General features: G+C 44.3%; 2 protein-coding genes across 5 annotated transcripts in view; one reads left to right on the top strand and one right to left on the bottom strand.

Annotated features, from left to right (window-relative positions):
* The window catches only part of AGPAT3 (1-acylglycerol-3-phosphate O-acyltransferase 3), an 82,560-nt gene that overhangs the window by 17,658 nt on the left and 37,787 nt on the right, over positions 1-27,115 (bottom strand). For all 4 annotated transcript variants that reach the window (XM_053386848.1, XM_053386850.1, XM_053386849.1 and 1 more), the window contains exon 2: positions 4,687-4,913. In XM_053386848.1, coding sequence (XP_053242823.1) covers positions 4,687-4,864 — 178 coding nt within the window. In that variant the 5' untranslated portion in view covers positions 4,865-4,913. The remainder of the gene's footprint in view (positions 1-4,686; positions 4,914-27,115) is intronic.
* On the top strand, positions 6,449-11,531 carry LOC128412337 (uncharacterized; the record flags this gene model as incomplete). The annotated part of the gene is made up of 2 exons (XM_053385245.1): positions 6,449-8,204; positions 8,307-11,531. Coding segments are annotated over exons 1-2 (4,971 nt in total), but the record flags the coding sequence as incomplete, so codon positions are not given.

Raw genomic sequence — 27,115 nt, 5'->3', positions numbered from 1 at the left:
CTGTGGTTCATCTGGAGTGAAACAAATCTACAATCTCTCATTCGAATGTAACACTAAACTAGTGATGGTGGTTTGTTGTTTCTATTCTTGCTAGAGGAAGAGCACTTTCACTATGGTTTACATTGCTATGCAAACACAACCACTATTTGCCTGTCTGCTTTTCTTAAGATGGGAACCCTCTGTTAATACTGGACAGCCTGAAGAGGAACTTTTAGACTCCAGGAGTATTTCCCTATCTTTTCTGACAGTTCTTGCCAACAGCTTGAGGGGGAAGCAAAAGGAACAGAGAATTGGTTCTGAAGAAATGTTTATAGCCTGAAGTACTGACTTCACTAGTGTTGGGAAAATACCAAGATCCTTTTGCTTTTCCTGAGCTTTTGCAGCTCCAATATTGACATCTTAGAAACTGAATTAATTTTTTTTACTTGTTAAGCCTTGTACAGAAATGTCCCACCCCAATAAATCTGACAGTGGTTCCTGATGTATTTTTCCAGCGGTGCATTTTATTCTTGTGTGGTTTAAAAGTAGGGAAAACTGGAAGTCAGAGAAGTACATAACAATATACTTTACAGCAGGAATGGGGAACCTCCCCCCCCCAAAAAAAAATATTTCTGAATTACAACTCCAATCATCCCTGGCTACTGGCTATGCTTTTTGAAGCTGATGGGAGTTGTAGTTCAGCAACATCTGAGGGAGGGAAGTTCGCTGGAGGTGAGGAGTGAGACAGAGACAGAGAGTGATACTGGTAGGTTCAGCCTTAAGTATCACAACTTATATACAGTACTGTCCTGTGATCTTTGGATAAAGGGTGGTATACTAATTTAATTAACAAACAAACAAACAAACAAACTTTAAATATATTTTAACACATGTATATTTTAACAACTTTAGCTTTGTGTTAATTAGCTGGTCACCAAGTTAATAACCCCCCCCCCCGGGCACCTGTTGCACCTGTGGAATGCCCTCCCATCAGATGTCAAGGAAATAAACAACTATCTGACTTTTAGAAGATATCTGAAGGCAGTACTGTTTAGGGAGGTTTTTAATGTTTGATGTTTTATCGTTTTTTTATTATTATTAATAATAATAATCTGTTGGGAGCTGCCCAGAGTGACTGAAGAAACCCAGCCCAGATGGGCGGGGTATAAATATATTATTATTATTATTATTAGTCTTAAAACTTGAAGATTGGAACATCACTTAGCCTTAAAATGAAAAGAATGTCATGGCATTTTAAAAAAAATATTATGCAAAAAAACAAAACAACCAAAAACAGCAGAGGGGAGGGACTCAATGTACAAGCTGCAGTGTACAAAAATCTTGCAAACAGTAAACTATCCATTTAGACTTGGATGGAGCTATTGTTGCTAGGAGAGTAAAAACTGAACATGCTGAGGCCCCCCCCCCTCTTTTTTCTTAAGTCATCTGGAGGTAGCTAGAATGAATAAGGCTGGAATATAGATTGCCTTCATGAATTAAATATGCAGCAAAGTGTTTTCTCTTTGCAGGAAGTCAGACGAAACATCCGTGCTGCTCTACAACAGGAAAGAAGCTTTTTCAGAGAAGTGCAGCACTGATCGTTTTAGTTAAGAGCGGCACAGCAAGAGCTTCAAATCTCTGAAGGGAGCCAGTCTGTGAATGACTTTCACATGGCTGGCATCCCATGGTGAGGAAAAGGTTTACAGTTCTAAAATTACCTCATCAAATAGTTATACTGGGGTTTGTTTGTTTTTTAAAGTGTACAATGTATATGAAGCTTCTTTTTTAAATAATAAAATAAATAAAAGTTAAATTAAGATATCCTTGAAGAGCAATCTGGAAAGGGGGATCTAGTCTAAAGAGGTCAGTTTATTCTGCACTATGTATGCAATGATCATGACAGACCACCATCAACAGAGACTTGCGTCTCTTTCCACATCGCACTAAATGCAAGGCTTGGTGGTTCACATGTTCAGTTGTGAGCCTCAAGAGACATGTTATACTGAGTGTTGTGTGAATCAGCCTGTTTAAAAAGCATAGATTGAGCTCCAAAATGCATGGGTGCTTCAGCTAGTATACACAGGGTGAAAGGGAAGCTTTTCACTACAAACACAAATTTACTTTTCACAGCAAATTCTGCATTGGGGAAAAGAGAGGTGTGGGGAGTTGCAGCATTTTTAAATCCAATGACTTAACATCCTCTAAAGCAGGGTCAAAAAACTTGTGGTCCCTGCAGATGCTGTTGGAGTTCATCTCCCGTCAGCCCCAACCAGTGTGGTCAAAGATGATGGGAGTTGTAGTTCAACAACATCAGGATGAACACAGATACTCAGTCCTGATTAAGAGCCTGAGAAAGAATGCTAAGAACGCAGCAGTCATCACGGTCAGTCTAGTCTCAGGGGTGGAATCGGTGTAAGACCTGGATTTTAACTGGCTACTTAAATACTAGAAACCTTCTATTGAGTCTTTGCTTTACAGCTGCAAGGCAGCTAAATAAAAACCTGGTTACTTCCCCCATCCAGGTACCAAACAGTTACCTATGAATACAGGAAAATCCTCTATATCTCACACAGCCAGCCAGCTAAACAGGTTTGGGAGATGGCCTGTATACTCAGCTGCATTACAGTGAAACAGAATGTCTAGTCTAGCTCTACCTAACTATGATGGTTCAAAGCTCTCCAAGAAGCTATTGTTCTCAAGATTTTTAAACCGAAGATGCCATGGATTGAATCTGTTGCCTTGATACAAAAACAAGCTCTATCATTAGTAGGATGTCGTACCAATGTCCCTTCTGAAACAAGCCCAAACGGCCAGCTTTTGGCATTGAAGTTTTGTCAACTCCCAACCACCTGCCTGTTACCTATTCCCCTGTCTCACTAAAGAGGTCACCTAATGAACCTGAATTGCCATGTCCTGCCAGCCTTGCACACACACAAAAACACACACACACAGTGTCAGCTGTCAATCTGCAAGATCCACCCTGAATGGGAGCTGCAACTGGAATTGTATGTTTGTAGAGATAGCCTTGTCATAGTAATATTCAGAGTTCTCAGAGTAAGTGAAAGAAACAAAGGGAAATAAAAGCAGGGGAAATGACCGTTCAGCAAAAAGCTAACATTTCTTCATGGATAAAGATAACAAAGTGAGCAGTCTGGATTTAAGAACTGTTAGTGATATTAGTGCAGTGCTAGCCAACACAGGGCCCTCCAATTTTTGTTGGGCTACAACACCCATCATTCCTGACCACTGGCCAGGCTGCCTGAGGCTGATGGGAGTTGGGAGTCCAACAAGATCTGGTGAGCTACCCCTGTATTAGTAGATCATGCTGTTCATAAAACTCCTTGAGTGAAAGCGTTTGGGTACAATAGAAGCCCATTTAATGCTTAAAATGATTTCATCTTTATTTCCCAGTACCCTCTTATAAACATGAAGACAGGAAAAAAGTAAAAAAGTAAAAAGCACCCTTCCCCAGCCTGTTCCTGCCAGGTTGGTGGAAATGCTACTTTGGCATTTTTCAAAATAAGGACCCAAAGAGGAGCGCTTCTAGGCGACAACGTCAAAAAATGTCGCAAGCGATCTCAGTAATGAACTTGCTCCTGGAATAACCTAGTCAAAAGAAATAGCATTTTAGCAGCAGTTCACTATGAGCCAGTTGAACTGGATTGTTTGCTGGGTCTGTTTTCCACCTTAACAATTTTTCAGAGGAAAAACTGTCCCTTAGAGCACTTTAAACTTTAAAAGATTTAAGAACAGTTAAATATTTAAGGTACACAAGACTATTTTGTGTGTGTTTGCTTTAAAAAACAAACAACTGAGATGGCTCTCCCTCTAGAATTTTTGTCTTACCTCAGGCTCTCTGAATAACCGATGCAATGTGACTACAATGGAAGACGTTTAAAAAAACTTTTGCCCCAAGTTACAAACTTGGGAAGCACTGCAGTGAATACTAGAGTAGACAAGGTTGGTAGGGAGTAAGAAAACAGGCATTTGTGCAAGAAATTTGAAAGATTTGAAAGTAAAAGACGGTCTAAAGGACTGGGAAATGAGACAAATGAACAAAAACAGGCACTAGAAAAGAATGAGAAAACATAAAATATACATATGGGGGGGAAAGGTAGGAAAGCTGTAAGCTGGGAAATTACAAAAAATGAAGAGTGGAAAGAGGAACAAGGCAACAGGATATTTCATATCTCCTCCTCCACTGCCAACAGAGGGTGTATGTGAGAGTTAGGCTTGTTGGGACTAAAAGCAATGCCACAGGAGGAAGGAACAATGCCCAACCACTTGTGGATACCTGCTGTATGGAAGGATGAAGGGCCTATCCTAGCTATGCAGGCAAGTGGTTTTTCTGGAGGGTTGAGAGGGAAGAAGCAGGGGCTGGAACAGGGCCCCTCCAGAGAGCTGGTTTTTTTTTGTGTGTGGCTATATTCTGCACAACATGCCATTCCTGCAATAGTGTTTCAGAGAGTTCTCACCTCAGCCCCGGCCTTTAGGTGCAAGGACATGGAAAAAGGGGGAAATATGGTACACGCAGAGAAGTCCACTGTGCAAGAAAAATTCCCAACGCCTAGCAGCAGCAACTATAGATCAGTGTTTCAGCATCTGCACCCACAAACATTGTTCCCCACTGCTCCTAAGGAGGCCTACCCGCTATAGTCTGAAGAAACTACATTCCTAGTTGGCACATAGAAATCAGAGCATACTCACGGCTCCACAATGAGTAGGAAAGGCGGCAGTTCACTCTTCGATAAAACTGCTTGTTTATAGGCCAGAGGATTAGCGTGCATAGCTGGATGAAGTTAATGATGAACCCACTCACAACGAAGACGAACCCAATCAGGAGGTGAACTATAAACTGGGTCTTCAGAAACGCAATTAAGCCCATGATAACCACTTAGTAGCGCTTGCAAGGTCCTTCACTCAGAATTACCGTCCTACAGAAAAAGAATGAAAGAAACAGCTTGCTTAGCAAACAAAACATTCCTAATCTAGAAGGGGAGGGGAATGCTGATATTTCCTTCCTGCCAAGTAGCAGCTGGGGAATCATAAATGGCATGTTCACCCCCAGGCCAATTTCATCCAGGTCAAGAGTTGGTTAGCATTATATTGCAGATCATGTTGGGAAAATGGAAACCATTCAGCTCTTGCACACCTGCAATTCCTACACAGCTTGATTTCCCAAAAGCTCCAGATTCTGGTGCCACAATATACCGTATATGATGGTTTTGCATGGGCATGAACAGCGAAACAGAACCGTCTTGCTTTTACACGTAAACAATGGCTTTAAAACAACCTTTAAAATGTAAGACAGCCTCCTCACTTTCTGAATACATAAGACTTGCAAATCATCAGGGGGGGTTGGATGGGGAATACTGAGCCTTTTTCTATTCACTAAAGTCAAAAGGTCACCTTGAAGGAAGGGACGGTTTAGCTCTGTAGCAATATAGATTGCCTGAGCAAGCTTTGGCTTTAGATTCCAATAAAGATTGCTTAAGCAGGTTTGGCTTGTGACACTGGTCAAGTAAAGAATAAGAGGAGCCACGTAGGCTCAAAAGACAGGGAAATGGGTAAGGAACGTGCTTAACGTGATTATCCTCCTAAGGTGTGCCTATAGGTTGGCAATTGGTGATTGGTGGAAGGAAGGTGTACCTATAGGTTGGCAATTGGTGATTGGTGGAAGGGAGGTGTACCTATAGGTTGGCAATTGGTGATTGGTGGAGAAATGTGTACCTACAGTATAAGAATGCCTGCCAAATGCCATGTATTTACAGCCAGTCTTTCAGAATTTATTCTGCTGGTTGTCTCTGTGCACAGATAATAAACTGCTTTTCTCCAAAGAAGATTTTGCTTTCCTGGTACTTTTGTTCCCTCCAAGGTCCGGGGATGGCGTGGCTGATGGATCCCTAGGTAAATAAGGCTTCATTTCTTTGGGGGCTCGTCCGGGATAAGCCCCCTCCCCAAATACGGACCGGAGGGCCAGGCTCAACCAAGGTGAACAGCTCAGCAGCGTTTGCAGGCTTCAGCGCGCACCCCGCCTGTTTCGTGGGGGAAGCCGGCCACACTGTCCTGTAGTGGAGACATCTTGTTGAGGGAGAAAAACAAAGAGGACGGCGCCGAGGGGACAGGTCCGCAGCGGAAAACGGTAAGCCCAAGGGAAAAGGGCGTGGGCCCAAGGGAAAAGGGCGAGGCCTGATCAGCCTCAACTGGTTGTGCAGTAGAGTGCCGCCAGTAAGGTTTGGTAAAAAGGGAAACAGGGGGAAATTATTTTGGTGTATTTAGTGTGTTACATGTTGAAATTATATTGGTGTGTTTTGTATGTTGTATGTTGCATGTCAGATACTCTAGTGACTGAATTGTCAAGTGTGGGCCAGGGCTTAGTGTCCCCCTTGGCCGAGCGATTGTAGGGCTGTAGTGTGTGGAGTGTGAAAGAATTTACAACCTGTTAGGAGCAGAGTATCTGGAAAAAAAAAAAAAAAAAAATGGGGTCTGGGGCAAGCCAATGTAGTCCTCTGGAATGTTTTTTAAACAACTGGAAAGCAGCCACAAAGCATGATGATTGGGGAATCAAATTGAGAAGACAGAGGATGAGGACATTGTGTGAAGTTGATTGGCCCCAACAAACTAATTGGCCATCGGAGGGCAGTCTTAATTTGCAACTAATCAGCCCACTATATCAAAATATCTTGAATGTCCACCCAGACCAGATCCCTTATATTTCTACTTGGAAAACCAATGTAGAAAAGAACCCACCGTGGTTGAAAGCCTGCCGAGGCGACGCCCCACAAAGTACAGTTTGTGCAGTTCGACCGGCAGGGAAGTTAGAAAGGCCCCCAGTGATACCAGACCCAGAAGATGAGGAGGGAGGAATTATTAAACCACCTCCACCCTATGCTCCACCAACTGCCCCTCAGGCAATTCCACCAGGCCCAGGTCCCCAGGCACTGGGAGGAGCTGGCCCCCAGCCCAAACCCAAGACTGATGAGTCAGAAGGAGAAGAGGATGATGAGGATGAAGAGTTTGTAGAAAGATTAGTCAAGCTGACAAATAATAACAAGACATGGACAGAGGAGCAGGCAGAACGTTTAAGGAAGTATGTGGAACCTTATGCAAAAGAAGTGGATGTCAGCCACTATTTGTTAAAGGCAGCGGAATGTACAGGGCAACATAAAAGGAAGTGGCAGAGAGAGTGGGGAAGGGCGGCGAAAAGAGTGACCCTCCATAGGGCACATAAAGCACAGAAAAAGGGCGCGGCCAGAGTGATGCCTCTGCGTAGAGTGTATGACCCTCCGGCCCCTGCGGGACCTAACGGGGTGGTGCCCAATAGAACTTATACAGTTCAACATGTCCCCTTCTCTAGTGCAGATGTTTGTAATTGGAGGAACCAAAACCCTTCATTTGAGGAAAACCCAGCAAAAATAATAAAGCTGTTTGAGGGAATTTTCAAAACCTACAATCCGACTTTTGATGATGTGCAATATTTGATGGATGCCCTGCTAACTACAGAAGAGGCTAGGCGAATTCATGCTGAAGCCCGAGCACACATGAGAGCGCAGGGGGCAGGAGATCAAGCTGTTGCAACAGGATATCCTGAAAATACACCGAATTGGGATTATCAGACCACTGAGGGGCAAAACGCCCTCACCACTTATCGCCAGAATGTCTTAAATGGCATGAGAAGGGCAGCCAGGAAGCCTACTAATTTTGCCAAGATCAGGGAGATAATGCAAGGGAGTGAGGAGCCCCCAGGCGCCTATCTGGAAAGACTGAAGGAAGCCTACCGCCAGTATACCCCTGTGGACCCAGATGAGGCTGTCAATGCCCCTATCATAAAAACTGCCTTTGTAGCTCAGGCAGCACCCGATGTCCGCCGAAAAATCCAGAAACACGAGGCTTTCATGGGCCACACCCTTGAGTGGATGCTAGAATTGGCTCAAACCACTTATAATCAGAGGGAGGAAGAGGCACAAAAGAAGAAAGAGAAATATCAAGCAAAAAAGTTGATGGCATTACAGGCTACCACACCCACCCCTCATAAAAGAGGAAGCACCCAGGGAGGAGGACAAGGCCGTCTGGGGAGGAACCAGTGCGCCATCTGCTGGCAGGAAGGGCACTGGAAAAGAGAATGCCCACAGGCTCACTTAGATGGAAGAGGACGAGGAGAACGAGTCCCAGGGCCAAACCCCGTGGGATCTGGACAGGAACTGAGACCCTGGACATTGGCGAATGTTGGCAGGGGTAGAGGACAAGGACAGGGACCCCCCTGGCACCCCCCAACTCAAAGACAGCCCGGCGCAATGAGCCTGAGAGAGAAAGAAGAAGAATATTAGGACAGACCGGGCCCAGCTGATTTAGGTTCCCGTGAGCCCATGGTCAAAATACAAACAGGGAGCCGAACCATCCCCTTCATGGTTGACACCGGAGCCGCCCACTCTGTTTTGCCAGTACCAGTATCCAAGCCCACCAAGCAAACAATTAATATAATAGGAGCTACAGGCAAATCACAAAGAGCCCCATTCCTGCAATCTGTTGCTTGTAGCTTGGGCGGTCAAGTGGTCCAACACAAGTTTTTGTATATACCGGAGTGTCCCATCCCATTATTGGGCCGAGACCTGCTATCAAAATTACAAGCCCAGATTTCTTTCCAACCAACGGGAGAAGTAACAATGACCACAGGGCCAGCAGGGGAATTCTCCTTAGAGGTACCCTTAAGGGAACATTGGCGCTTAATGATGGTAAAAGAAGAGGAGGGGATTATTTCAGAGGACCTCCTGCAAGAAGTTACCCCTGATGTGTGGGCAGAAAGCAACCCGCCCGGAATGGCAAAGAACATCCCACCTATAATAGTCAAGCCCAAGCCATTCGCCAACCCTGTGGCTGTGAACCAATATCCTATCCCCCGAAGAGCTGCGGAGGGAGTATGGGTACATTTGGAACGGTTACTTCGCCATGGCATCCTGAGACAGTGTCAATCTCAGTGGAACACCCCACTCTTGCCGGTGAAGAAGGAAGATGGCACGTACCGTCCAGTCCAAGACCTTCGATTGGTCAACCAGGCCGTGGAAACCCTCCACCCCAATGTGCCCAATCCTTACACGCTGCTGAGTCTAATACCTCCTACTGCATGTTGTTTCACAGTATTGGACTTGAAGGATGCATTTTTCTGCTGCCGCCTGGCAGAGGAAAGTCAGCCCCTGTTTGCATTTCAATGGACAGATCCAGGAACAGGCACCAGGGTGCAATACACGTGGACAAGGCTTCCACAAGGCTTCAAGAATTCTCCAACCCTTTTTGGGGTAGCATTGGCATCGGACTTGTCTAGCTTCCCCACCAGCCCACGCAGAGTCTTGTTGCAGTACGTGGATGATCTTCTTTTGGCTTGTTCAGACAAAGACACGTGTATGGAAGCCACCAAGGACTTGCTGAACCATCTGGGTGAAGCGGGATACCGAGTATCTAAGAAAAAAGCCCAAATATGCCAACCTACCGTGAAATATCTTGGATTTGATATATCTTATCAGCAACGGACCCTAAGGGAAGAGAGGAAGCAAGCCATTACCCAGATTCCAAAACCAAAAAATCGCAGAGAACTTCGTGGCTTTCTGGGATCGGCAGGATTCTGTAGAATATGGATACCAGACTACAGCACAATTGCCAAGCCTCTGCACGAATCAACCAGAGGGACGGAAAAGGACCCCTTTGTGTGGGGAGAAGAGCAGCAACAGGCCTTCCAGGATTTGAAAAGGGCATTGCAACAAGCACCAGCGCTGGGTATCCCAAATCCAGAAAAGCCTTTCTCCCTGTTTGTGGATGAAGACCAGGGAACAGCAAAGGGAGTGCTATGCCAAAAACTGGGAAGCTGGCAACAGCCTGTGGCATACCTATCTGAGCGCCTGACACCTACAGAACAAGGTTTACCGCCATGTATGAGAGCAGTTGTGGCAGTAGCTACCCTACTGAATAAGGCAGACAAATTTACTTTTGGCCAAGACACTGTTTGTGTGACCCCGCATGCAGTCCCAGCTCTGCTCGACATGAAGGGTACCTATTTCCTCTCCCAAGCAAGGATGAGAAAGTGCCAGATGCTGTTGTTGCACCCGCGTTTGAAGTTCCAGGTTACTACCGCCCTCAACCCAGCTACCCTGTTACCGGTAGGAGAAGGTGAGGAGCAGACGCACGATTGCATTGAAGTGATGGATGAAGTATATTCCAGCAGACCTGACCTAAAAGATGAGGCAAACCCCCACTGGCCTTCATGGTTTGTAGATGGAAGCAGCTTTGTTGAGACTGGACAGCGGAAAGCAGGCTATGCAGTGGTAGCCCTGGAAGACCAGGTGATCGAAGCAAAATCACTCCCGCCTGGAACATCGGCCCAGCTGGCAGAGCTAACTGCGCTTACCAGAGCCCTGAACCTGGCAAAGGGACAGGAGATAAACATTTATACAGATTCTAAGTATGCATTCCTGACTTTACATGCCCATGGAGCCTTATGGAAAGAAAGAGGTTTGCTTACCTCCAGAGGAAACCAGGTGGCCCACCCACAAGCTCTATTGAACCTTCTGGATGCTGTATGGGAGCCCGAGGCAGTGGCAGTTATCCATTGCTATGGCCACAAGACTGGACCAGGGGAAGTGGCCAGAGGAAACCGATTGGCAGACAGAGTAGCCAAGGAAGCAGCCCAAGAACTGGCCCCCGCCTCGGTTATTGGAGCACTGGTCCCAGAAGAGATTTTAAGCACCGCTGACAAGCCAGCTTACACAAAGCAGGAAAAGGACACTGCAGACGCCCAGGAACTGACATTGTCCAAAGAAGGATGGTACCTTACCCATGATGACAGGATATGGATTCCAGAGTCTCTTTCTCGGCAGATAATTCAGAGATATCATGGTTCAACCCACATAGGACCCGATGCTACAACCAAGCAGCTGGGGAAGTGCTTCTATATAGCCCACCTCTACCAACTGGCAGCCCAGATCTCCAGGAAATGCCTGCTATGCCAAAAGAATAATCCCAGAGCCGGACCACTGGCTCCCCCAGGGAGTCAGCATAGTGGAACTGCACCTATGGAAGATCTTGTCGTGGACTTTACTGAATTACCCCGTTGTGGACTACACCGCTACCTGCTGGTGGCAGTGTGCACCTACACCGGATGGGTCGAAGCATGGCCAACAAAGACTGAAAAGGCATTTGAAGTAACCAGGTGCCTGCTTAGGGAAATCATCCCTCGCTATGGATTGCCAAGGTCCATAGGATCTGATAATGGACCAGCATTTGTTCACGCAGTCCTACAGGGACTGGTAAAGGCGCTCCAGATCAACTGGAAGCTGCATACTGCTTATAGACCCCAGAGTTCTGGAAAGGTAGAGAGAATGAACAGAACTCTAAAGAATCAGCTGTCCAAGCTGACGCAGGAGACCGGGTCTAATTGGGTGGCCATGTTGCCCTTGGCATTGCTCAGGGTCCGCAGCCTCCCGTCAAAGCGGACCCATTTGTCACCATTTGAGGTTTTGTTTGGGAGACCAGTCCCCTATGTTAGAACACCAGATCCAGAGAACTCCCTCCGGCTGACTATCGCCAGACGCCTGGCAGACGACCGCTCTGCTGATATCACACCGGAAGCTGATATCTCTACGCACAGCTGAAGAATTGGATGGGAGGGGCGCCCACCGGGAGCGCCTCCAACGTTCCAGCCTTGCAGCCTTTGTCCCCTGATAACGTCCAGAACCCTGAACGAACTTTAGTATGCATTATATGGTATGAGGAGGAAGCAGTGGGGATTTTGACACCAAGCATTTGCAGTTTACAGGCGGCTACCTATTCGTGTGGGTGTGTAGTGGCCCATCCACCGTGGGTACCCTCTCCTTGGGGGGCAAGGTTATCCTCCACCCATCAGGGGTACCATCATCCCCCGGGGATTGAGGAGTTTTATCTCCACACCATAGGGTTTGACGCTTGGAGGTATCCCCGACCTTGTTTCCCTAACCAACTTGAGCGTCCGGATAACCCCAACCCCCTTTCCAGACCCATACCATGACTGATCTGTGGTGGGGAGAGCCCTGGCATTCTTGGGGTTGGTGGGTGGGAGTTATCTCAACTGCCCTTGTCACGTGGATGTGTCTCTTTTTTTGCTGGCACGAGCGCCATAGAATTTGCGGGAAGAAGCGTCCCTCCTCCATCCCACTGACAGTTCTCCTTCTCTTCCTAGTTGGGGAACCCGCCTGCGCTCTGGCCCAGGGGGAAGTAGGGTCCTGGATCTCCCAGGTAAACATTACCCGTATCATGGTCACGCGGGGCATCCACAACCCTTACAACCGCTGGCTGCAAACGGCAGAAATGGTAGCTAAGGAGGAGAATAGGACCCGTTGCCTTGTTTGTGCCTTGGGACCTCTGGATGCGGCTGGGGGCATGCCCCTGCTTCCGTTGCCTCTTAATCGGACCCGAATCCAGTATACTGGAAGTAAATTCCAGTGGGGCCCATACTGGAATCATCCCTATCCCCTCCGTGTTTATCGGATTCCCGGATGGTTCTGTGTCAACCAGACCAAAAATGCCACCCTTGGACACAATATAACTTTTACTGGGCGCTCCTCATGCAAGTGTACGTGTAACCCCACTGATACCACTGAGTGTGGCGGAGCCTGCACCAATTTAAATCTTTTAGCTTTTAGTTCTATGGGTGACCATATGGCCACCCAGAACAAGGATCCTGTATATTGGATTTGTGGGACAAAGGCTTTCCACCACCTCCCCAACGGTTGGTGGGGCAATTGTTATCCAGCCTTCCTTTTACCCCCCATGTGGCTGCTCCCTACCACCTTATTTCCCCATCGCAATCACAGATCTGTTGATATCACGAATATAGCCTCAGGGAGCAAGCAGACGTGGGGAAAGGATGAATGGCCACCTGAGCGAATAATTGCCCACTATGATCCGGCCTCCTGGAACCCTGGTGAGTTAGTAGCAGGTGCCAGAGAGCCCATGTACAATCTAAATCGCATAATCCGACTCCAGGCAGTAGTAGAGATTGTGGCCAATGCAACGGCCACCGCCCTTCGCCTTGTTGCTACCCAGCTGGATGAGACCCGCACTGCTGTCCTCCAGCTGCGTTTGGGAATGGACTTTATTCTGGCCAAACAAGGAGGATTTTGTGCTGCCCTCAACCTGACTGGTGGAGCATGCTGCTTCAATATTTCAGATCATGGTGAAGCCATCCGTAATCTAGCCGCAAGTATTGAGAAGGTGGCACACGTCCCTGTACAAGTGTGGGAAGGATGGAATATGTCTTGGCTAGATAAGCTTTTGCCAAATGGGTGGCTCAGAGGAATGTTTTTTATGCTCTTAGGACCAATTTTATTTTTATTGCTTCTTTGCTTCTGTATTCCCTGCTTGGTGCAATGCTTGCAAAATATGGTGCACAAAACAATGTCGCGCATGATGGGTCCCCGAGTGATAGCTTTGATGCGTGAATACCAGCCTATTGCCTTGGACGAGCCAGAAGGCTGTCCAAAAGAAGAGGAGGGAATGAAGGAAGGGACGGTTTAGCTCTGTAGCAATATAGATTGCCTGAGCAAGCTTTGGCTTTAGATTCCAATAAAGATTGCTTAAGCAGGTTTGGCTTGTGACACTGGTCAAGTAAAGAATAAGAGGAGCCACGTAGGCTCAAAAGACAGGGAAATGGGTAAGGAACGTGCTTAACGTGATTATCCTCCTAAGGTGTGCCTATAGGTTGGCAATTGGTGATTGGTGGAAGGAAGGTGTACCTATAGGTTGGCAATTGGTGATTGGTGGAAGGGAGGTGTACCTATAGGTTGGCAATTGGTGATTGGTGGAGAAATGTGTACCTACAGTATAAGAATGCCTGCCAAATGCCATGTATTTACAGCCAGTCTTTCAGAATTTATTCTGCTGGTTGTCTCTGTGCACAGATAATAAACTGCTTTTCTCCAAAGAAGATTTTGCTTTCCTGGTACTTTTGTTCCCTCCAAGGTCCGGGGATGGCGTGGCTGATGGATCCCTAGGTAAATAAGGCTTCAACCTCCCTCTACAAAAAAAAGTGTGGGGAAAAGATAAGGGAAATGAATATCTGGAAATGGTGGACTATGGGCCAAATGCATACTTGTGAGAGTGCTTTCTGGCCCAAGAGTTGCCAGCCATAGAAGAGGCAGATGTGAAAGAAACATTGGCTGTGGTGGCGAGATCTGTTGCTTTGGCCCTTACCCACTCTCAAAATACCCTTTTTGCAAAGCTGAATGGGGCAAAACACTCTCAAATAGCATAGATGCTTCAGATTCTCACTAATTTCAGGACTATCTGTAATCTGATAACATTCTCCACCAAAGTAAGGCAAATTCTGCATCAAGAAAAACCGAATCCTTTGAAAGTTTGCATGCTTCATATGGATCCAGATTCCAGGAGCATCTCTATCATTAAAGTAAGAGGAATCTGCTTAAAATGTGAAAAAACACCAATCATAAAAAAAGAAAAATCAAGATAATTTGTCCTATTGCTATTAAATTTGGTATGCAAAATCCCTCAGGTATGGGGTACCAGCAGTCCAAATTTCAAGTAAACTGGATTAAATAAACAGCTCACTTACATCAGTTTAAGAGTGCCCACCACGACAGCCACATATTTCTCATAGCTGGTTCTCATGATACGGGGGAGACTTAAATTCGTCTGTATGGAGCAGTAGATTTATATATATTAAAAAGAAAGAAAAAAGTGGAGTGTGCGGTGCCAAGATGTACCTTTTGTTTAGTTTTTGAAAATCTGCTGTGTTTGGTAGGCCCCATGTTTTCCAGATTCTGCATTGTTCAATGACTTAAATTTAGTTTATGGCTGCTGGGTAGCACCTGCCACTAGGGGGTGCAAGGAGAATTGGTACATTTGTAGTTGTCGGAAAAGAATTATAGTTTGATGTGAACAGATCTACTCTGCGGGGCACACCAGGTCAGGTAAAAAAATGTGCCACTGCACCCACTCTCGAAATTCGTAGAAAAGAACGGGGGGAGGGGGGTCAGGGAAAGCAAGTTTTGTTTTGAGCGCAAATGTAGGGAGAATGGAAAATGGGAGAGGAAGCAAAAGTTATGCTAAACGACCAATGTTGTGTGAGAAGGCTGAATAGGAATTAGCTGGGTGTTAGTGGGGGAAGGGGAGATGTGCTTGCATAGGGCTTCTGGGAAGGAGACAGTACTTAATTAAAAAGCAATACACACAAGCTCAATTCTGACAAATAATGTTTAGAGAGCTTGGGGCCTTAACCTGCCACAGCCGTCCCGGTCTTGTAATCCATCACTTGCAGCCTGATATGGTACAGCCCTTGTACACCATGAAGGCTGTCATTTGTTGTACAGACACACATAGTGTGCTCACCCTCAATGGAGTCTCCAGGTGCCTACACTATGTTTTTGCCTTCCAACCTTAATCCTTTCCCTCTTCAGGCCAGGAGAAAAACCAAAGCTGGTGACAGGCACAAGGGCACCCTACTTTATCTCAGCTTTGGGTCTTCTCAGGCTGCTTGGTCGCCCACAACTCTCACCATGTTGCCATCCAGATAAGATTAGTGGCTGAGCTCTCTCTGGATAGGAATTAACCAAACTCTGAAGAGGCACAGCCCAACAGCCAGGTCCTGAAACGTATTTTTCACTCCCTTAAAATCCTGGTGCTAAGTGTTCCTTCAGGGAAAATGACAGTTTCCTTATTAAAAAGGCAAAATGATTCCAACTCCTACACATCAGTTGCTCCCTTCCGATTGCAAGAATGCATCTCCTTGATTTTCACACCACGGAAAAGCTGAGTGGGCTTTGATTCGTTCCAGAGTCAGACCATGGAGGTGGCGAGAAAGAGTGAGATGAGAGAAGCCCAAGGCTTCCAAAGCAGGGGTGGCAAAGGCCTGGACCTCAAGGTAAGTTAACTGAAGGAAGTTTGAAGACAGAAAGCGTCCCTCTTTTCCTGCTCCGCTGCGGCCCTCTAACTGGGAGTGCTCAGGATCCCCTTCTGAACTACTTGGAATGGGGCTCAAGGGGCTGGTGGAGAAGAAACATTCATTCATGGTGCTGTGACCCAAGAGTCCTGTAATGATCACAACACGGAGTAAATAAGCTGTAGAGTACCTGGCTGCTGGAGATTAAGGGACCACTGAGCCTAAGCATGACAGTATCACACATGACAACCAGACAGAACCTTCATGGACGCTCCTGTGAGCCTGAGAGCCCAAATCAAGACCTCACCACTCTAGGTGGTAGGTAGTAGGCTATAAATCACAGGAGTGGCTGTCTTCAGATCAGGGTGTTGGCCCCTTGAGAATGCTCTACCATGCGAGTAGAGGCTTAAAGGGGCTCAATTTGCTTTCAACCTCTGTTGGGCACAGAACACTCTGTGCTTCTGCAGTTTCTGCCCTGCTTGTTGTCTTGCCCCATGGGCTCCATCCCAGCCCAGGACGGGATATCCGTGAGTACTTTACGATCCAAGCCAAATCTTGTGTGATTTCCACCTACCCCAGAACCCTAATCCCCATGCCAAATCCTCTTATTATTTAGAAGCCCCCTCCAACATTCTAGAGAAAGCACAAGTAGCTGCAGGGAGGATGGGATAGGCAACATTCCACTCTGAACTTCTTTAAGTTTGCTTATTATAGGATCCAAACCAGTTTGTCCCCATTTGAGCTACTTTCATTCAGATGGCAATGAAATAAATTATATCAGATAGGTAGATAGGCAGATAGATAGTGTACAGACATCCCCCCACTTACATGTGATCAACTCTCATGTGAGTTTTGCCAAGAAATAGATAAATAAATTCAAACCTGGAAATGACAGGAGAGAGCTGGAGAGTCCTTGTGGCTCGTGAGCAGACCTTCCCTGAAGCCCTAAGAGGACATCAGTGAGGGCGGGGGAAGCCCCAAAGAGAGCAGAGGTGCAGTGGGCTTTGTTTAGGCTGCTCAGCTTCCCCACCTAACAGCTGGTGTGCAGGGTATCACAGCAGCTGATATTTACCTGCGCATATTCCAGCCTCCTGCCAGCCCCAGAGCTTCAATTTTGGTTGCATTTTGGGATACAGTATTTTTTATATTGATTGGAGAGAGAGCAGCAAAGAGGGTGTTTAGAGGCTTTTTAGAGGGTACACCCCATTTTACGCAATTTCAATTATGTGCTCGGGGGACAGGAACTAACCCCTGCATAAGTTGGGGGTGGTACCTGTATATAAATTTTCATTACATAATGTAAGCATCCTTTTGCTCTCCACATCACCTACGTAATTTCAACCTGTGTCTATAACCCTAAACACACTTATTAGGGATCATGGTGGAATTTACTTCCAAGTAAGCATGCCAAGTATTGTGCTGTTTTTTTTTCAACTAGCAGGAAATTATCTCTTGATGATGATCAAGCAGTCCTGGCACTTAGCATGGAAATTATCACTTTTCAACAGACACGACTGCTCCCTTTGGATATACTATTTAAAGTCCAGAAACAAGAAGCAAACAGCAACTGGGTAAGAAGAAGGCACAGTTGCCCACACATGTGGGTAAATTACACCGCAAAAAACAAGCCAGCTAACTTGACAGAAGGCTCTGTGAACAAGACACAACAGCAATCTAGCATAATTAGCTACTTCCTCACACCATTACACATTTATAATTCCCAAACAATGTACAGTGGTGCCCCGCAAGACGAATGCCTCGCAAGACGGAAAACCCGCTAGACGAAAGGGTTTTCCATTTTTGAGTTGCTTCGCAAGACGATTTTCCCTATGGGCTTGCTTCGCAAGACGAAACGTCTTGCTAGTCTTGCGATTTTTTCCCCGCTCCCCCCCTTTTTTTAAGCCGCTAAGCCGCTAATAGCCTTTTAGCAGCTAAGCCGCTAAGCCTTTAATAGCCGCTAAACCGCTAATAGCGCTAATCCGCTAATAGGGTTGCTTCGCAAGATGAAAAAACCGCTAGACGAAGAGACTCGCGGAACGGATTCTTTTCGTCTTGCGAGGCACCACTGTATTTGATATTTCTGAAATGAATACTGCTCTGTCGTGCTGCCATTCTCTCACAGGGCAGAGGATGAATTGGCCGCTAGCTTAGAAAGAAATATTCTTGTTAATGTCAATCATGTTCAAATCAAATCATGGAGGAAGTCTAATAGGTTAAGTTCTTGAATCCATATATTAAGCTGTAATTTCTGGGCATTGATTTTTCCATTTCAGCATATAGACATCACGACAAGTACTCAAGGTAGCCTTACCCTTCCAACTCTACAATTCTATGAAGGATCCACCAAGAATGAACTAATATCAACCTCACTGTTGACCAAGCAGCTGGCCATTTACATAGATTCTCCAAGTATTTCTGGCTTGAAGAGCTGACAACACAGAGTACATGCCGACATAAAAAGGGACAAAAAGGCACATTTCGTAAAGTGGGCATCACAATGACATCAGGCGTAAAGCACTTTGAAGTCCTGATGTCAAGACTTCAAATCGCCTTGCAAGGCACTGCTAAAACCAAGTTAAGAGGTTTGCTTCAGAGTCAGTGGCTATATACCAACAACTCATTCACCTGAGGAAACTGGTACATTTGGAGTGCTTCCTCTATCAAGTAATATGTGTTTTTAATGGAAAAATCATACTACTATTGTTAGTTTTCAAAGTTCTAAAGAAGCCCTTTGGAATGGGCAGGAAATAATAATACTTGAGAATATCCTATTTCCTTTCTTATAGGAAGGAAAGTGGTTCAAAGTACTGTGCATACACTAAGGGGATGTGGGGAGGGGCAGGTTTTAAAGAAAAAGCATTACATTTGCCTTGATTGAATCCAATGGGGACAGATAAAACTAACCTAAGGAAGTACAGTACAAAGAGAAGGCAGATATAGTTCTGGATTAAGAAGCAACACTGGATTGAGAAAAGTTAATATTACTAAAGCATGTGTGATTTAAAATAAATACAAAAGTAATAATGAGTTTCATTCTGGGATACCAGTTACAGTAACATAAGATGGTTCTGCTCTATAAATCACAAGCTTCATAATGTGATGAACCCAATATTAAATTTCAGTCTGAGGATCCTCTGAACTAATGTTTGTGAAGAGATCAAACTGGAACAGGATTCAAGGCATTTTTGATGTGATCAAATGCACAGTAAACTCACCACTATTAAATTTCTATACAGCAGCTCTAATGTTTATGCTTTGACATCTTGGTTAGATATGTCAGGATCTCCCTATTCTGCTTCAAACTTAGTCCTATTTAGTGGCTTAATTTTGCTTACAATTTCCAAAACTGAACACACACATAGATAGTGCAACAAATCTGAAATTCTAGAAAATTATATCACAGAACTCCACTTAATTCAATGGAACGTACCAGGTAAGTGAATACAAGTATTAGTAACCCAATATCCATTTTATATTCTATTCAGTGGTTTAAAGAAAAAAATCTAGGCAAAAAAGAACCAGACAGTCACAATTTTGCCAACTGACATGTTTCTTTGGAGCATGCTTTTATCCATGACAATTGAAGACATCCTTTTGTATGTTGCTCAAAGCAGGAATGTTTATGGTAAGGAAAGCTAACTGTACAAATCACATAGCTGTCTTTTAAATTATACCACTGCTGTTTAAATTTATTTTTAAAATCTGTTTAAAATCTGGAAATATGTTTCCAGGGTGGTTTACCTTCACAGGTATCTTATTAGGCACCCATTCAACAACAATGCCCTCATTTCTAACACTAAAACTGATTTACCCAGAAAGCTGAGAATTTAAAAGAAACTGCCAAGGAAAATGTCAACGCAGCTGACAAATTACCCCTTTGTTGCCACAAATATATTTCTCATTTTTTCCATATTATTTATTTCCTCTTTAAAATCACCATCGCCCTGTGATCTTCAGATGAAGAGCGGTGTAGAAATTTAATAAATAATAACAACAATAATCCTCTGCTTTTCTTCTTTAAATTGCATCTTCAAAGGGATTACAATAATTCACAACATGTTTGACCTTGGTCTACAATTTAGAAATGGCACTCCACATTACAATTTCCACCTAACTTGACTTTTCCCCTGTTCAAACCAGGATGCAGGCAATTTAGACCATGCCAAATTTTATTCTGAGCTGCTGTTCTCCATATACGTACAGTAAGATCTAAGATGGGACACTGCTCTCCCATGTCAATGCTATTGCATCAATTAACAGTGGTGTACCCAAATATGTCCAGCTCAAACAATAAGCCGATTAGCTGAATGGGACTGAACTGCAACAATCAAAACCAAGCAACCCAGCTTGGCTGGCAAGCTGAAGACAAAGCCAAACTGCACGGGGTCAGGAGGGGCAGGGAAAGAGTCCTCGAAGACAAATATGAACATAAGAAGAGCCTGCTGGGTCAAGCCAAATGGCCCATCTAATCAAGCATCCTGTTTTCACAGTGGCCACCTAGATGCCTACAAGACACCTGCAAGCAGGACCAGAGCAAAGCACTACTCTCCCCTCCTGCAGATTCCAGCAACAAGACAAAGCGGAAGACAGGACATAAAAAGACAATGCAGTTAACGCCATGCATTCTGAACGGTGCCTATTTTGTTCCACATAAGAAAAGAGCTGTCTCTCTCATATGCTGTGAAAGAGTTGCAAACACAGATAGGAAACAATATATATGTTTGTTTGTTTGTTTAATTCTATTTATGAATTGCTTGATATAAAACATCTCAAAGTGGTTTAACAATAGAGGTGGATCTCATCTTATGCTAATTTTACAGGAAATGGTTTTTCAGAAAATTTGAAATTAAAAAGGGGTCAGAGAGCAGAGGGAAACCCCGAAAGGGCTGTCCGAGATCTAGTGGAAGCCCTCACGTGACTTTCCAAAAGCCTGGAAAGTAAGGCTGAGAAGGAGCTTAGAAAACTGTTTCCACATAGTGCTTTCATGCCATGGAAAGAGCTGGAAAGGCCACATGAGACTCTGAGGGGAGCTCCCATGAGTTGACGAGACAACCCCACAGGGGGCTTTTAAAGCTTGCAGGCCCATCCAGAGGCCTCATGTTACCTTCCCAGAGCCTGGAAAGCATGGCTTAAAAAGCTCTCCACTTTGTGTGTGGGACAAGGCCCATTCAGCGCCAGCTTCAGACAGGTAGGGATGGTCAGGCAGGGCCATTCCAGGGGTTGTGCAATTTTTCTTACACGTGTGTTAGCTGCAAACATAACCCTTTTATATGATGAGATCTACTTGCACAAATACAGACTGCGTCAGTTAAGCACAACTTTATGTTCCAGAGTGAGTGAGGCCTCATATGCTTCTGAAGTAACAAAAATAATCCATAAGACCATGAGAAGAACTTGCTGGATCAGATCAGCTGTCCATCTAGTCCAGCATCCTGTTCTCCCAGTAGTCCATCTGCAAGGGAGGATCTGAGCACAGCAGCATCCTCTCCTGCTGCAGTTTCCAGAAAATGGTATTCAGATGCATATTGCCTCTGTCTGTGTAGGCAGAGCAGTCATCATGGCATGTAGCTGCTGAATTAATCTTATCCTCATTTGAAGCCATCGTTTTTTAAAGCCATACCTTCCATAGTTTAACTATGTGCCATATGAAGAAGTACTTCTATCTGTTCTGAATCCTGCGATACTCCCCTTCATTGGAAGTCCATGAGTTCTGGTGTTATGAGAGAGGGAGAAAAACTTCCTTCTAGCCACTTTCCCTACGCCATGCATAATTTTGCAAACTCTTATCATGTAGCCTCTCCCTCGCTTTTTCTCTTAACTAACAAGCCCCAAACGCTACAACCTTTCCTGCAACCTTGATCGTTGTGGTTGCCCTTTCCTGAACCTTTCCAACTCTACAAAATCCTTTTCTGCACAAAGTATTCCAAATGATTTATTGATTTCAGTGGGGCCTAAAGTCAACCAACTAGACTGGATACAACTACAAATGACAATACAGCAAACACCAACAGCTGTAGAAATTCACCAAATGGAGGGAAAATTAGACCTTAAGGTAGGGTGGTTGGTGGGTTGTTGTTTTTTCCACAATAGTGGGTGCCCCTACAGGAAAAACACTTCTCTCCTCCCTAATCTAGGCTCACAATAGGAAGGTATACAGAAAATTGCAGAGGATGGGGAAGAATGCAAGGGAGAAAGTCACTCCCTATGATACACAGATCTAAGCTATTTAAAATTTTTAAGATAAATCACTAGCACTGAAGTGAATAGGAAGCCCATGCAGATGAGAAAAAAATGGGCATATTAAATTCTCTGTACTTTTCACACTGACCTCTATTGTACACCCCCTGTTGATCAAGCTATGCCTATTGTGCCAGAAAGTTTAGCATTCCTGGCAACTAACTACAGTAATCAAATTTCAACCAGGCTGTTGCTCTCTGCATTTCATCTACATATGAAATGGACCCTGCTAACAAATGCATATCAAACAATTGCTAATTGTTGGCTCGGACACACCTGTGGAGTTTGGCATCACACAAGGTTAGAAACCTTTCCCTACTTTGAAGCGAGCATCTGACTGGCTGTGGATTTGGGTGTCTGTTGGCTGAGGAGATCTCTTCCACCTGAGGCAGAGGCTAGATTTTGCTCTTTAAGACACCTTTTTGGTAAAGGATGCAATTTTTAGTAGCCTACGTTTTATACCTTGCTCTGCAGTTTTAGAACTGCAGTCCTAAAACACACAAGGGAACAAGTCCCACTGTCAAAAATACGCATGGATAGAATTACACTGCAACAATCCAAATTAGGATAAAAATACTAGTAAGAATTCTATCTTATGTGTCTGAATTAAGGTTTCCCCTTCCCTACCCTCTGAAACAAATATTATATTCCCATTTGCTCCAGTTTGTTCAGAAGCTGTGGTGCTCACAAAATCTTCTTCTTGTAAACACAGAAGAAGTGGCCAGGTGCAAAAGAGGAGACAGCTCCTACACCCCCAAACAGTTGTGTAGAAAAGATAATTTCAGAAAGCCAGCTGAACTTAAGATACACACCGTCCCTGATCAGTTTTCCTTCCAACTGTCATATGCCTCAGTCTAAGGCATACGCCTAAGTAGGAGGCAATGTGGTACCCTGCAGACTTTGTTGGACTCCAACTCCCATCAACCACCACTCAGCATAACCAACAGCCAAGGATGATGGAAGTTGTTGCCCAGCAATGTCTGGAGGACACCAAATTGGTTTCCCCTCCCCCAAGGGATGAAATAGTGGTATTTTCCCAGAGTTCCTTGCCAGTAAAAATATTGTTAGCCTACTCCTGTCCATGTTTAAAAAGCCACCCCAGGGAGATTCTGAAAACAGTGCAGTTCAAAAGTATAAGGTGTGTTTGGAAAATCAGTAAGGCTCACTGCAGCCAAGAATCTAAGGTTTTCTTGGCAGCTGGGCTGCCTTATATGGACCAAACCTCTCTCTCTCTCTCTTTCTCTGTGTATGTGTGTGTTTAAGCCAAGGCACAGCATCATCTAGTTCAAAGCGTTCAAGCTCCCGCCAAATCTATTAAGAGAACAGTCCTCAGCAGTACGTTGCACTGTCTTCTGTGGTAACCTACAACTGCATTTGGGGCTATCAATATCCCAACTGAATGAGCAAGTTGCTCATTTATTTAGCATCTCCATCTGTCCTGACTGTAAAGAGATACAGAAATCTGTGCTTCACATAACCACAAATGGCTACTCAAGACAATTATTTTTTTAAAAAAATGGACAGTGATCGTAAGAGATTTTATAAATGTTGTATTTGAATGGTTTGATGGGCAATAAATCTTACGTGAGGTTTCACTCCAGAGAGAGCCAGATGTTTGATTTCCCACCACCACAATTTGGGGCATCTCTGCTCAGAATTAAGTCACACTAGATGCATCCAGACATCATCATAAACCATCAAGGTTTATGATGATGAAAATAAGCCTAGCCTTTCTCTGGAACAGGCAGGAAAAGCCTGGAACCTTCAGTTCCTAAGTATTTGTTTAAACACAGCTTGTCATGACAACTGAACCAAACAAACTGTGGTTAACCTTGGCAAGTATTTGAATCAAACCAACTTCAAACGGTGGTTTATGAAGAAAGTTTCTCAGTAAAAGAGTTAAGAATAATCACAGTTTAAGATTCAAATGTAATGTTAAACTTGTAGTTAACTGAAAATTGGATCTGAAACCTTCCAATCTCCTCTTAACAGCCATACGAGAGGAGAGGGCTAGAATGCATGAGCTTGCAGAAAGGTTAGGCTTATCTCCCAACATGCTAAGCCATGGCTTATTATTCCAGCTGAATGCAACCATTATATTTAATGAGGCTTACTTCCAGGTAAGTGTGCATGCAATCTCAGGCTGCATTCAGAATAGACTTTATTTCATCTTCCAGGCAATTCCTTATTTATTAATTTCTGAATTTTATATTATATTTCCTCAAGATTTAAAAGCTGCTTCTGGAAGTCTAGTGTGAGTTTAGCAGTAATTTCTGTGTTCGTTTGTTTCCAGAAAAAAACAAAACTGTTTGCAACCCTACTCACTCAGAAAATCATGGGAGTCTTGCACTGTATGGTAATTTCATATGGTGAAATTTGGGGTGGTATTCTGCCATACAGTACTTTCCCACCATTTAAAATTTAGCATGGCAAGGCAATATATCCATCAAAAAGCCACAATTCCTTAACGCAATAGGAACTGCAGTGTAAAAGTGATGTTAGAAATCGGAACAAAAGTGCTAGCATTATCACCAGTAAAACTAATAAAATAAAGGCCCTCCAGTAGTGTAATGGGGATTTCCCCCCTCCTCATCCCATGCACCCCAGTGTGCCCCCAACTGGCTCTGGGGAGGTGAGAAGAACCCCCAGAACAGCATGTGAAGGAAGGAAAGGGGGGATTGTGCTAGCTGTGGAGGTAAAATGCTTGTGCTGATGGAACGATTGCCATGCCATTACACTGAATTCCTCTGTGTGCATGTGTATACACAATAATTCTCTAATTATATTTTCACATTTCATCAAATTCTGACTTTAGTACTGTTATCAACCTCAGACCCTTTGGAAGGAACAAGCTGTAAATACAATCAGGAAGGTTTATTTTAACTGTTAAGTGACAGGTCAAAAGGCAATAACAAGTTCTTAAACACTTCTATTCAAGAGCATTCACACGGTGCAGGAACTCAGAGGTCAAATCTGGCCAAGCCCTCATTTCTCCAAGTCCAGTAAAAAATGTGCACAAATTATACTCCTTGGCCCAAAGAATATATATGCCAAGAGGTTATAAACTCAATTACTCTCTGTAGAACTACAAAGGCTTTTCAATTTGAGGGAGACGCAACTACTGTATATAAATGATTTTTATTTTTATTTTTACAAAGGAGAGTCAAACAAAATATGATAAAGTGGGAGAAACAAGGCAAGTGATTGGCTGGATACACATAGTGTACAAGTGACAGAGTATATAAAGTATATAAAGGTTAGCAAGCAACACATAGGATAACCATTTGATCCAATCAAACTGTGCTCCTCTTTAAGAGTTCTTAAAACATTCCAAGCATGCAAACTGGAAATACAAGCATAGATATAATGGGAATAGTCAAGGGTCTTAACCTAAAACTAACCAATGCATGCTCTCTATGAATTGCCCTTATACAAAATGCAAACAACTAATCATTTTATAATATTTCCATATGATGCTCTGCAGTCTCTCTCTCTCTCTCTCTCTCTCTCTCTCTCTCTCTCTCTCTCTCTCTAACTCCTTCCCCATTTCTTCCAACTGCAATCTGAAAATGCAGTAATTCTCAGTCTATAAAGCAGTGATGGCCAAACTTGGCCCGCCAGCTGTTTTGGGACTACAACTCCCATCATCCCTAGCTAACAGGACCAGTGGTCAGGGATGATGGGAACTGTACTCCCAAAACTGCTGGAGGGCAAAGTTTGGCCATCACTGCTATAAAGGAATGGGTTTGGCAGGTGGGAAAACACTTGCAAAATGGCAAATAATAAATTGCTGTCTATAACACAGCACAGAAAGCAAACCAACTGCTGAAAAAGGTTTAATTTAGTTATCCTCTGATGCTCTGCACAACCTCAATGGAAGGTTAGGTCATGTACCATTTCTTGGAATTGTTCCCATTTGTAACGGATCAATGTGAACAAGACTAATCTAGTTGTCAACTACTTGGCTAGTCCTAGAAGGGTTTCAGCATGTTCTAAGCTGACAGGACACCATCAACTCCCTGAATCAGATCCTTATTGTAACTAGAACCTCTGCAGGTGTGAAGAGTGTCAGTTCCGATTTGTGACCTTTTCTGTGTCCCTTGTGTGTCTCAAGATTCTGCAGAGCAAAAGCTCTGCTAGATTCCTCACAGCATCTTCCTAGTGTCCATTACTCACAGATGACCACAAGTAATCATAGAACTGTAGAGTTGCAAGGGACCACAAGGATCATCTAGTCCAACCCCCAGCAATGCATGAATCTTTTTGCCCAACATGGGGCTCAAACCTATGACCCTGAGAGTAAAAGTCTCATGCTCTACAGACTGAGCTATCAAGCTATCAGCTCATTGACCAGGCCGCATGAAGCAGATGGGATATGGAGTCCAACAACATTTGGAGGGCTACAGTTTTCTCCAGCCCTGTAATATATAGCCCAAACCTGGCTGTTGCTATCTGACCAGAAGAATACCACAGTACCTTTCCTCATTTCTAGAAAATAACCCAATCCAGCTTCTGCCCTGTCCATTCCCTAAAAATGTGCTCATTTATTTGTGGCATTTACACCTCACTCTCCAAATGACTTTCCCAAGACAGCTTGCAATGAAATATCAGAACCACACAGATATGTACAAATAATAAAATGTCAGAGAAAAGTTAAGCAGCAGATAAAACGCAACATAGTATCAATAATTAAAAATAATGCTGTGTTTTTAATTGGGGATGGGGAAGTTATAGCCTTCCAGGTGTTGCTGGACTACAGCTTCCATCATCCAGGAGCACTGGGCACCTTGGCTGCAGCTGATGAGAACTGTAGTCCAATCACACCTGGAGGGCCACAGGTTTCCCATCCCTGTTTTAAAGGCCTAAGAGAATAGAAGTATATTTTGCCCAGGACTGCAAAAGTAAGCAACAGGCAAGACCCAGTGTAGGGCTTATTTCCTAACTGCAGCACCAACACCATCAAGACTCTTTCTGCATCCA

This window comes from Podarcis raffonei, chromosome 4 (genome assembly GCF_027172205.1).
Source record: "Podarcis raffonei isolate rPodRaf1 chromosome 4, rPodRaf1.pri, whole genome shotgun sequence".
NCBI classification, from domain to species: domain Eukaryota; kingdom Metazoa; phylum Chordata; class Lepidosauria; order Squamata; family Lacertidae; genus Podarcis; species Podarcis raffonei.
Note: the sequence above shows the minus strand (reverse complement) of the source record. Positions and strands in the feature narration are given on the sequence as shown.